Genomic DNA, 12,772 nt, shown 5'->3' with positions numbered 1-12,772 from the left:
CCTGCAGCTATCACAACATTGTTAATCCACTAGAGTGAAAGTCGCTCAGTCGCTCTGACTCTTTGCAAGGCCACAGACTCTACAGCCCATGGAATTCTCCAGGCCAGAATGTTGGAGTGGGTAGCCTTTCCTTTCTCCAGGGGATCTTCCCAACCCAGGGATTGAACCGTGGTCTCCCACATTGCAGACGAATTCTTAGCCTGCTGAGCCACCAGGTAATACCCCAATATAAAATAGAAAGCCTAAAAATAGATAAAAATATTTGATCCTTTATATGACAAGGAAAGCCATGTGCCTATGAGCTGAGTACTCAGGGCATGCAACAACCCAAACTCCTAACGACCCCTTTTTGGGTGATTTGCTGGTGGAGACAAACAAATATCAGATTCACTCATCCGCAAGATGTGAGTGAGGATTCCGAAGCATAATCGTGAAACACAAGTTAAGGTTACTACTCAGCCATAAAAGGAATGAAATAATGCCATTTGCAGCACCATGGATGGACCTAGAAATTCTCATTCTAAGTGAAGTGAGTTGAAGACAGTATCACATGATATCACCTATACATGGAATCTAAAAAAAAAAAAAATGATACAAATGAACCTATTTACAAAACAGAAATGAAGTCACATACTTAGAAAACGAACTTATGGTTCCTAAAGAGGAAAGAAGGGAAGGGACAAATTAGGGGTTTGGGATTAACATACACACACTACTCTATATAAAATAGATAGCCAACAAGGACCTAAGGTATAGCGGAGAGAGCTATACTCAGCATCTTGTCATAATCCACAATGGAGGAGAATCTAAAAAAAGAATATATATATATATGTGTATACACACATACACACATGCATATGTGTCTAAATCACTTTCCAATGGGCTTCCCTGCTGGCTCAGTCAGGAAACAATCTGCCTGCTGCAATGCGGGAGACCTGGGTTCGATCCCTGGTTTGGGAAGATCCCCTGGAGGAGGTCATGGCAACCCAGTCCAGTATTCTTGCCTGGAGAATCCCATGGACAGAGGAGCCTGGTGGGCTGCAGTCCATGGGGTCACAAAGAGTTGGACACGACTGAGTGACTGAGCACATACATACATATATACAGCTGAAACAAACACAGCATTGTGAATCAACTATGTTTTAATTTAATGAAAAGTTTAAAAACACAACGTTTAGGAACTTCTGTCACAGCTACTTTTGTTTACTTAGTAATGAGCTTTAGATAACTTGCAGTGTCATCAGTAGAAGTAAGTGGCCCATTTAAAGATTTCCAAAACCCATTTGCCTTTCCAGCCAATCCTAATAGAATGTTCAGGTGACTCTCAGGGTGTTAAAAGTCACACACACACACACACACACACACACACACACACACTCTTCTGTTACTGGCCACCACTTGTGGAAGCTCAGTACATTCCTTTCCCGGACTGTTATGGAATATTTTATTTTGACTAGAACAAGACTTTAATTATACTTTCTGAAGGAAGTGTGATCCATTTCCTAGCAAACACAAAGGCAGATAGATTAAAGCATTTATTTATAACTGTCAAGTAGCTGAGAAGTGGCGTAATTGCTTAGACAACTCTCTGGGGCAGGAGAAGAGTATAGGGAAATAGACTTTGAAAGAAGGCAAATTAGACCTTCCAGTTGAGCAGGCGAAGAGCATGGAGGAACAGAGAGAGGTTACTAAAGGAGAAGGAAAAGGCGGAGGCTTCAGATCCATCTGAAGATGTATTTCTAAATAACTGAATAGCTTATTTAGTGGATTGAAGCCAAGGTGGGGAAAAGAAGCTTTTTTATCTTTCCGTGGAATTAAGCTTTCACTTTTTTAAAAACAAAAAATACATTTAAACTACTAGTTTTACAAACACAAGTGATTTAGTGGTTTGTCATAATGATGGTCTGCTGTGGGTATCTGCTGAGTGTTCTCCCCCTTGATGAAGGACTCGTGGGAATAAAGAGGGTGAAGCTTGGGCATGTGGGCAAAGAGCTGAGACAGGAGAGAAGACCTCCGCTGTCCCCTCCGGCTCTGAGATGCTGGGTCTAAATACAGAGGCTTTTAAAGTTACATTTTACTGGCGCATAGCTGTCTTACAGTGCTGTGTCGGTTCTACTGCACGGCACGATGAATCGGCCATGCACGTCCACATATCCCCTCCCTCTGGGCTTCCTTCCGTCTCAAGTCATTACAGAGCGCTAAGCAGAGTTCCCCGTGCCATCCAGTACGCTCTCGTTAGTTATCCGTTTGATGCACACTGTCGGTCTTTGAGATTTAAGGTCTCCCTTAATACAGCGTGTATCATGTGGGAGCAAGGTCCAGACTTATACTAGAGGAATCATTTGAGGCAAAATTACGCTCTATGAATCTCCAGTCTCCTGTGTATTTTTAAAAGTTTTTTTGGAGGGTATAGTCGATTTACAATGTTGTGTTAGTTTCAGGTGTTCAGCAAAGTAAATCGGTTTTCTGTCTATCTATGTTGTCTGCAATGGCTATATGGGAAAAGAACCTAAAAAGGAATGGATGTATATGTACGTATATAGACGTATGTATAAAAGAGTGGTTGTATGTTTATCCATAGCCACATCCACGTATATACACACATATCCATTCTGTTTTAGGTTCTTTTCCTGGGCAGCCATTGCAGAGTATTGAGTAGAGTTCCCTGTACTGTGCAGTAGGTTCTTATTAATTTCTATTTTATGCATAGTAGTATATATAAGTCAGTAAACTGGAAGATTGGGACATATACACTGTGTATATTCATATGTGAGAAGTCAGAGCAAGGATCAGAAATAGTGTCGAGTACAAATGTCACAAAGGGTCATCTGTTACTGAAGAACTACCTGGGTGGCTGGGAAACTGGGTGTAAAGTCTGTTTAACTCAGTGAGCATGGCCAGGTATATGAGCTTGCTTTATGTACAAATTAACTTTAAGCCACTGTAACTGGAGTGAAATCACTTCATTTCCCCCCCATACATTTTAACTGGAGTCTCTGCTCAGTTTTATGGAGCTTAACATGACCATTTTTCTCATTCCAGAGCAAGAAAAACAGAAGAAAAAGCATATTTTGCTGAGCTTCAGAGCAAGAGCAAGTTTGATCAGGGAAGAGCTTATGTCAGTTTAGTTCATTGCTGTGTCTTTAGTGCCTCGATCATTGCCTGGCACACAGTAGGTCTGCAGGAAATATTAATACTTACCAGATGAGTCATGGAATCCAAATTTAATAATTTTCATTTAGCGAGTATGAATGAAATTATGTTGGTTTCACAAGCCCTCCCTTAAAGTTGACCAAATACAATGGAATTTGTTTGTTTTACTGAAGTAATTACTCTCCATGGATACCACTTGCCAGGAAATACAAAGAGCAAAGACCATGACAGCAGATAAACAGTTTAGAAGTTTAGCCTCCAGGTGGGGAATTGAAATATCCCAGGACCAGATATTCTTGCCATCAAGCTCCCTTAGTGTGAAATGGCCCTACCTGGTCTAATCAATCTATTTAGAAATATGCGCTGAAGAACTAACTAAACTATTATTTATTTATTTTTTACTAACAACAGAAAGAAATATGCATTTAATTTGTAGTAGAGGGAAAAATACAAAAGTGTGCAATAAAATGGTTTGTTTTTCTTTATCTGAAAGACCTTTTAATTATGGGGTTAATGGCTGGTTTCAAAGCCTAAGAAATACCCACAGTGAAATAAGAAGCAATGAAAACCCAAGCCTGGACAAACACTGAACCCAACACACTTCCAAGCGACCCTTCGTTGGCAGTTGGTTAAGAGGATTTTTCCACCAAGTCTGTCTAGAGTAAGGTGATGGCTCCTACAAATAGCCTAGATTATAGGGCTTCAAAAATCTGTTTCATGTGATTTTTATATGAGGGTTTTAATTAAATATGTTCAGGGAACTTAGAAAGATCTTGAGCCAGACACCAAAGTCAGAAAATATGTCTATTTTTTTTCCCAATGACTTTGAAAGAATTAGCTATGGTAGACAGTTTAGGGTAAGGAGACTTACTTATTTATTTATTTTTTTCAAGGAAATGGTTTGCTTATAATAAGAACTCCCACTAAACCAAAATGAAAGGCTTATTCACAATGGCCAAAAATAGTGATTATATCTCAGGCAAAATGACACAGACCCAGGTCTTTTTATCCATACCAGAGCAAGCAGTTATTTTATATATATATATATAACATATATATATATATAATGGCTTCGGTCAATAATCGTATGTCTTCACTGCAAGTTACACTTCAACAGGATAGAACACTTCAAAACTATGCTCAGGCACCGTGGAGGTGATTATTACCTGCTCCAAACCTAGGAAAATAGAGACGCAGACAAGTTGTATGATTTGCCGTAAACTCCATTGCCCAGGAAACGCAGAAATAGTCATTTTCCAAGTGAGCAGGTCAACCACTGAGCAGGATTTCCACAGAGAAATCCAAACTCTATGATAAAGTAAATAGTTTATAGTGTAAAAAATAACCATTTCCTTACTTATTTAACAAACATTTTCAAAGTATCTAACATATGCCAAGAAGGCAGCAACTGGCAAAGTATATTCTATAGGGAAGATTTCTTCTAAATAGGATTCTGTAACTCAAGGACTAAAATCTAGGATATTATGCTAAGAGTAATAATTAATATTATATCTTCCCACTTACATGTATTTTTATTAATAGAAATCATAGACAGGTGGTGACAACCTCCTCTTTCCCAGGAGGCGCAGTGGTAAAGAATCTGCCTGCCAATTCAGGAGATGGGGGTTTGATCCCTGGGTCAGGAAGATTGCCTGGAGGAGGAAATGGCAACCCAGTTAATTGTTCTTGCCTGGGAAATCCCATGGACAGAGGAGCCTAGTAGGCTACAGTCCATGGGGTTGCAAAGAGTCAGACACGACTGAACAAACAGCACACACATGTGCTACCTAGCAATACTAGATATAAATTAGTGTAAACTAGCATGTTGGGAATTGTAAGAAGTCCTGTAGGAAATAAACCTGTTTAATTTTGCTTAATGGAGTATTTTTCAAGCATACTTTGAGGGGTTTTTTTGTTTGTTTGTTTTAATATATAACCTAATGATACCCTAAAGAGCACTTTGATAAATACTGTGCTAAATTTGGAGAATTCACAGATGAATAATATAGTTTCCTTGCCCTCTACACTGTCTGGTGAGATGGTCAGGAAGAGATCTAAATAGAGTGAATTGTACGTCATGCCCAAAGAACTAAGTGACTGGCGTTGCCTGAATTTCAGGGGACGTGTCATCAAGGTGGTAAAGTTTGATCCGGGCCTGGAAGGGTGACAAGCAGTTGTCAGGAACACCAGAGGATGTTTCCGGAAGAGCCGGGGCTTGGGACCAGCCTCACAGGTGTGCGAACTGACGTGTGTACCCACCACACCTCCACCGGGTTGGTAGTCGGTGTCTCTACAGAGAGGAGGGGGGAACTGAGCCTCCGCAGTTAGCTGTGGGAGCTGGTTCTGAACTACCTTGAACGCCGCGTGCCAGGGAGTTGCATTTTCTAATGCAGGCAGCGCGTCTGGACACAGCCTGTGCCCGGGGAACAGACTTTCCTGGATGTTGGCAAGACTCAGAGAGCAAACACATTTGCCCTGTGGTCTCCTGCACATTTTGCTTCCTGTTACTTTGCCAAACAGTTTTCTCTCCAGGATTCTAGCTCCCTTGAACAGCTTCTTGAAGAGGATGCACCTGGTGGGGGACATAGCCCTTTGCTAAGACTGAACGGGTTCCTTGCTACGTTCCACAATTGAAATTTAACCATATGCTGGCTCTTGGGCTAATATTTTTTTAAATACTCTTTAAAAAAATTTATTAGAGTATAGTTGCTTTACAATGAAGTGTTAGTTTCTGCTCGTACAGCCAAGTAAAGCAGCTACGCATACACGTGTGCCCCTCTCTTTTGGATTTCCTTCCCATTTAGGTCACCACGGAACACTGAGCAGAGATCCCTGGGCTGTACATCAGGCTCTCATCAGTTGTCTATTTGATTCATAATATCAATAGTGTATATATGTATATATATGTCAGCCCCAGTCTCCCAGTTCATCCCACTCACCACCCGCCCCGCCTTGGTGTCCATGTGTTTATTGTTCATTCTCTACATCCGTCTCTCAATTTCTGCTTTGCAAATAAGATTGTCTATAGCAATTTTTTTTTCAGATTCCACACATATGCATTAATATACAGTCTTCTTAAAATGAATGGGATGGTGTTAACTTAGAATCTGGAAGCTTTCTCGAAAACAAGTAATGCGTAAGTTGGGCTTCCCAGGTGGCACTCGTGGGAAAGAATCCACTGGCCAATGTAGGAGACACAGGTTCGATCCCTGGGTTGGGAAAGTCCCCTGGACTAGGAAATGGCAACCCACTCCACTATCCTTGCCTGGAAAATCCCGTGGACCGAGGAGCCTGGTGGGCTGCAGTCCCTGGAGTCACTGAGACATGATTGAGCACACAGGCACACATGCAGTGCGTACGTTTTCTTAAAATGTTCAATGTTCTTCTGTGAAATCATTCGTGGGTTCAGTTCAGTTCAGTTCAGTCACTCAGTCGTGTCCAACTCTTCAACCCCATGAACCACCACACGCCAGGCTTCCCTGTCCATCACCAACTCCCGGAGTCCACCCAAACCCATGTCCATCGAGTCGGTGATGCCATCCAGCCATCTCATCTTCTGTCGGCCCCTTCTCCTCCTGCCCTCAATCCCTCCCAGCATCAGGGTCTTTTCCAATAAGTCAGCTCTTTGCATCAGGTGGCCAAAGTATTGGAGTTTCAGCTTCAGCATCAGTCCTTCCAATAAACACTCAGGACTGATCTCCTTTAGGATGGACTGGTTGGATCTCCTTGCAGTCTAAGGGACTCTCAGGAGTCTTCTTCAACACCATAGTTCAAAAGCATCCATTCTTCAGCGCTCAGCTTCCTTAATAGTCCAACTCTCACATCCATACATGACCACTGGAAAAACCATAGCCTTGATTAGACGGACCTTTGTTGACAAAGTAATGTCTCTGCTTTTTAATGTGCTGTCTAGGTTGGTCATAACTTTCCTTCCAAGGAGTAAAAAAATGTTTCTATTTTCAGGGAATTCAAACTTCTCAACCTTTGACGTTCACCCTTTTTAATTAAGTCCTGACATTGAGTCTGTAAGACAATGATCTTACACGGTCTTATAGACTCACTGTCTATAGGTACATAAACCATGGTTTCCACACCATAGAGTGGGGACCTGGATTATAACAAGTTTGCACATGATAACATTTTGCATCACATTAGTTCCTAAATCGATTTTATTTTAAACATCCTTCCCTTTCTCTGAATACAAACTAGATATCTTTTGCTGCCTGAAACCTGGTGTTTCTGAAACTCTTTGAGTATATAAATATATATATCCACTCCAGGAACACGTACCCAAGTTTGACTATTTCCTGGAAATGTGCTCTCTACTGAGAAATCTGCTTAGGCTATTAGTGTACTGTGGAAGATCCCAGCTCTTTGGATAAGAGGTAAAAAGGCACTTCAAGTAGTGGAGAAGGTCATCAGCTTCCTGGGAATTTTGCAGAGTTTATGTGTGTTAATATGTTTGAAGCTAATTTAGGTAACATCATTTATGTTAATTAAAAAGCAAACTTGTATGTGAAGTTAAACGAGAGGGTTTTCTTCCCTGGTTTGGTGTAAAATACAAAGCCACAAATGCTTCATCTACACACTCCATCTCTTTCTTCTGCCAATAATTCTTAATTACTAATACATGTTCTTAGTCCCTGGGCCTTCCAAAAAAACTAAATGCTTCTTGTATAAGTTATTTCTGAGAGATCCAAAAGGATCTAATTATGCTGAAAATTTAAATCTGCCATATTTTCAGTGCGTTCTAAACTTTTGGCAGACACTTAGTCACCACTGCTGTAATAAATCAAGCCTTAAATATAATCCTTTTTGCTTTATTCTATTTTTGGTAATAAAATGAAATGTAGGTGCATCTGGGGAATTACAATTGTGACCTTTTAAACACTACTATGTTACACCTCATTCTATAGTTACTTTTTGAAATTTGTAATTATTGATGTCCTATTTTTTTACGTTTTTAATAACTTCAGTGTCCCCTAATGCCTTGCACTTACCACTCAGTAAAGCATGGGCCAAATAAATCAGACAGAGATAATTGGCCTAGTGTGCACAGTCCCTGAGTAATAGAAGGGATTTGGGAGAAATTAAGCATGTGTATTATGTTGTCTACACTTTGATAGATGATCAGGGAGTTTTACCCGAATTTTCTGTCCTGTTTTGTTAATGTTCTCATCATACAGAATTCTGGTATTCAAGAACAATGTCCTAAAAACTCAAGATGATTGGAAATTCTGACCTCAGTTCAGTTCAGTTCAGTTCAGTTCAGTCGTTCAGTCATGTCCGATTCTTTGCGACCCCATGGACTGCAGCACTCCAGGCTTCCCTGTCCGTCACCAACTCCCGGGGCCTACTCAAACTCTTGTCCATTAAGTTGGTGATGCCATACAACCATCTCATCTTGTGTCGTCCCCTTCTCCTCCCACCTTCAATCTTTCCCAGCATCAGGGTCTTTGCCAATGAGTCAGTCCTGTGCATCTGGTGGTCAAAATATTGGAGTTTCAGCTTTGTCATCAGTCTCTCCAGTGAATATTCAAGACTGATTTCCTTTAGGATGGAATGATTTGATCTCCTTTCAGTCCAAGATATTCTCAAGAGTCTTTTCCAACACCACAGTTCAAAAGCATCAGTTCTTCATTGCTCAACTTTCTTTATGGTTCAACTCTCACATCCATACTTGACTACTGAAAAAACCATAGCTTTGATTAGATGAACCTTTGTTGGCAAAGTAATACGCTGTCTAGGTTTTTAATATGCTGTCTAGGTTGGTCATAGCTTTTCTTCCAAGGAGCAAGCATCTTTTAATTTCATGACTGCAGTCACCATCCGCAGTGATTTTGGAGACCAAGAAAATAAAGTCTGTCACTGTTTCCATTGTTTCCCCATCTATTTGCCATGAAGTGATGAGACCGGATGCCATGGTCTTAGTTTTCTGAATGTTGAGTTTTAACCAACTTTTTCAGTCTCCTCTTTCACTTTCATCAAGAGGCTCTTTAGTTCTTCTTCACTTTCTGCCATAAGGGTGGTGTCATCTGCATATTTGAAGTTATTGATATTTCTCTTAGCAATCTTGATTCCAGCTTGTGCTTCATCCAACCTTGCATTTTGCATGATGTACTCTGGGTGTAAGTAAAATAAGCAGGGTGACAATATACAGCCTTGATGGACTCCTTTCCTGATTTGGAACCAGTCTGTTCCATGTCCAGTTCTAACTGTTGCTTCCTGACCTACAAACCAATTTCTCAAGAGGCACGTCAGGTGGTCTAGTATTTCCATATCTTTCAGAATTTTCCACAGTTTGTTGTGACCCACATAGTCAAAAGCTTTGGTATGGTATGGACCTAACAGAAACAGAAGATATTAAGAAGAGGTGGCAAGAATACACAGAAGAACTATACAAAAAACATCTTCATGACCCATATAATCATGATGGTGTGATCACTCACCTAGAGCCAGATATCCTGGAATGTGAAGTCAAGTGGGCCTTAGGAAACATCACTATGAACAAAGCTAGTAGATGTGATGGATTCCAGTTGAGCTATTTCTAATCCTAAAAGATGATGCTGTGAAACTGCTTCACTCAATATGCCAGCAAATTTGGAAAACTCAGCAGTGGCCACAGGACTGGAAAAGGTCAGGTTTCATTCCAATCCCAAAGAAAGACAATGCCCCAGAATGTTCAAACTACCGCACAGTTGCACTCATCTCACACGCTAGCAAAGTAATGCTCACAGTTCTCCAAGCCAGGCTTCAACAGTATGTTAACTGTGAACTTCCAGGTGTTTTAGCTGGATTTAGAAAAGTCAGAGGAACCAGAGATCAAATTGCCAACATCCATTGGATCATATAAAAAAGATAGTTACCTAAGGCTTATAACTCATTTATCTCCTGTGGGTTTAGGAATTAAGATAGAAGAAATGGAATGAGGAAGGAAATTGTTTATTATTGAGATTCACATAGGTATAAAAGAAAACCAAATTGATACTCCCAAATGTGGCCTATATTTTAAAAAGAATTTAAAGACAGATTACCCATTAATTGTGATAATTGCCAAGAGTTTTGTAAAGAATAGACTAATTTACTATGGATAGTTATCAAGTAAAAGAAAAAATAATTTTGAGATTTCTGGTACCTAATTGTATTTTTTAAATTAAATGCAAAATGGAGATCAGGTTTGAGAATTCCCTGAACAGACAAAACCATTTAATCCATATAAAAAAAGCTAAATCTACCTTATTTTATAAATAAAAGAAAAGGTTTTTTTTTAAGAATATATCTCTAATAATCATTAAAATGTCATTTTCCTAAAGTGGGATATGATAATTACTTTTAACCCATTCCCTGCTATCTGAAAACCCAGTTATAGAGTTACACGTATTCCCCATCCTCGTGTCAATGTATGACAAAACCCACTGAAATGTTGTGAAGTAATTGGCCTCCAACTAATAAAATAAAATTAAAAAAAAAAAAAAAAAAACCCAGTTATAATAACCAGCCATTGTAAGGATTAAACAGCTTTTTCTTTCTCACATTATCAGCCATCCAGTAACTTTTGCCTTTGAGCTTCCTGTGTATTTGAGTTTAAAAGCTCCCAGTTTGTGACCTTAAATGCACAATAAACTCTTACTAAATATTATTTTACAGTTCTGGTTTTATTTCTTATTGTTTCTGAATTTTTGACAATATCACTATATGTTTCTAGGCTCTTAAAAGAAACTATTTCTCAATGTATTTGCTACTTTTTTATCTGTGACAATAATAAAAAAGAATAGTCAATAACATTTTTGAAATATATATTTTTATGTATTATTTTAATAGAACTATACAAAAATACTCTCAGGATTATAGATCTATGGTAAAATATAAATTGCAGCAGTTTTGAGTTTCACTTCTTGAACGTTGGAACACACTTAGGCTTTCTAGCAAAGTATAAGTTCTTAACTTATTTTTATTTCTTTCCTTGAGGCTGCATTTTCTTAGGGCTCATGTTTCAGTGGTATTGGTACATATGAGTCCCTGTCCATGTTTTTGAAGGTAGTGACAAGAGATTTTCTGAAGTGAAGTCAACCTTCCATACACGTCACCCTAAGTGAATACTTCTCTGGGCAGCCACACAGCACAGCGCCAGCAAAGCGCTCATTAAAACCCAGCGATCTGGATTTAACACTTGGCCCGTGGAAGTGAGATTCTGGATAATTTATTTTTCTAAAACTCCATCTTCTTGTATATAAATTGAGAATCATGTATATAAATTGAGAAAGTGTGTATATGTGTGTGGGCTCAGTCATGTCCAACTCTCTACTACCCCATGGACAGCAGCCTGCTAGGTTCCTCTGTCCGTGGAATTTTCCAGGCAAGAATTTTGGAGTGGGTTGAAATACAATAATATATGTGTATATACATACATATATATATGTTCATATATATGTCTTATATGGCCTCCTTGGTGGCTCAGCTGGTAAGGAATCTGCCTGCAATACAGGAGGCTCAGGTTCAATCCCTAGATCAGGAAGATCCCCTGGAGAAAGGAATAGCCAGCTACCCACTCCAGTATTCTTGCCTGGATATTACATTACTGTAATGTTCTGTAATGGGAATAACTGATACCATGCCTATTTTGCTTAGATTGGAATTAGTGCTTGAGAAGCAGCAGCTGACAACCTCAGAGATGGTCTTATCAAGGGGATGCTTCCCAGCAGGAGGCTCAAATCAGACTTGCTACAAAGTGTATCTCTCCTTCCTTAACTTGTATTTTTTAATCCATCTTTAGCTTGGTCTTCTCATTTTTAATTACCAAATAACAAAGGAATGCATTTTCATAAAGCATATAAGGAGTATTAAAATAGAAACATATCTTGGAAATTTTACATTATTTCACCCCTCCTCTGACATGCTGCTTAATTTCACTCCACAAACTTGACAGTTGGATGTATGGTTTGCAGAAATTTTTCCTATTCCATTTACATTGTAAACATATATGTGTGTGTGTATATATATATATTTATTTATTTATATGTGTATATACATGTTTGTGTACACACATATATACATTATACATATACATATGTGTGTGTGTGTGTGTATATATATATATATATGTAAGTGTTAGTCGCTCAGTCGTGTCTGACTCTTTGCCACCCCATGGACTGTAACCCACCAGGCTCCTCTCTCCATGGAATTCTTCAGGCAAGAATACTGGAGTGGGTAGCTGGCTATTCCTTTCTCCAGGGGATCTTCCTGATCTAGGGATTGAACCTGAGCCTCCTGTATTGCAGGCAGATTCCTTACCAGCTGAGCCACCAAGGAGGCCATATAAGACATATATATGAACATATATATATGTATGTATATACACATATATTATTGTATTTCAACCCACTCCAAAATTCTTGCCTGGAAAATTCCACGGACAGAGGAACCTAGCAGGCTGCTGTCCATGGGGTAGTAGAGAGTTGGACATGACTGAGCCCACACACATATACACACTTTCTAATCTGATGTTTAACAATAAATGCAGAATTTTTTGCCTCAGTCGTAGGTGACTCTTTGCAGCCCTGTGGACTATAGCCTGTCAGGCTCCTCTGTCAATGAGTTTCCCATGCAAGAACACTAGAGT

At 39.4% G+C, this 12,772-nt stretch overlaps 1 protein-coding gene across 1 annotated transcript in view; it reads right to left on the bottom strand.

Annotated features, from left to right (window-relative positions):
* The window catches only part of LOC136169426 (uncharacterized), a 39,984-nt gene that overhangs the window by 22,631 nt on the left and 4,581 nt on the right, over positions 1-12,772 (bottom strand). Inside the window, exons 2-3 of the mRNA XM_065937183.1 lie at positions 5,418-5,589; positions 4,261-4,330 (exon numbers count right to left, since the gene is read on the bottom strand). Of these exons, the coding sequence (XP_065793255.1) occupies positions 4,261-4,330; positions 5,418-5,589 (242 nt within the window). The remainder of the gene's footprint in view (positions 1-4,260; positions 4,331-5,417; positions 5,590-12,772) is intronic.

This window comes from Muntiacus reevesi, chromosome 5 (assembly GCF_963930625.1).
Source record: "Muntiacus reevesi chromosome 5, mMunRee1.1, whole genome shotgun sequence".
NCBI classification, from domain to species: Eukaryota; Metazoa; Chordata; class Mammalia; order Artiodactyla; family Cervidae; genus Muntiacus; species Muntiacus reevesi.
The sequence above is the reverse complement of the archived record's forward strand: the minus strand, read 5'-3'. Positions and strand labels throughout refer to the sequence as shown.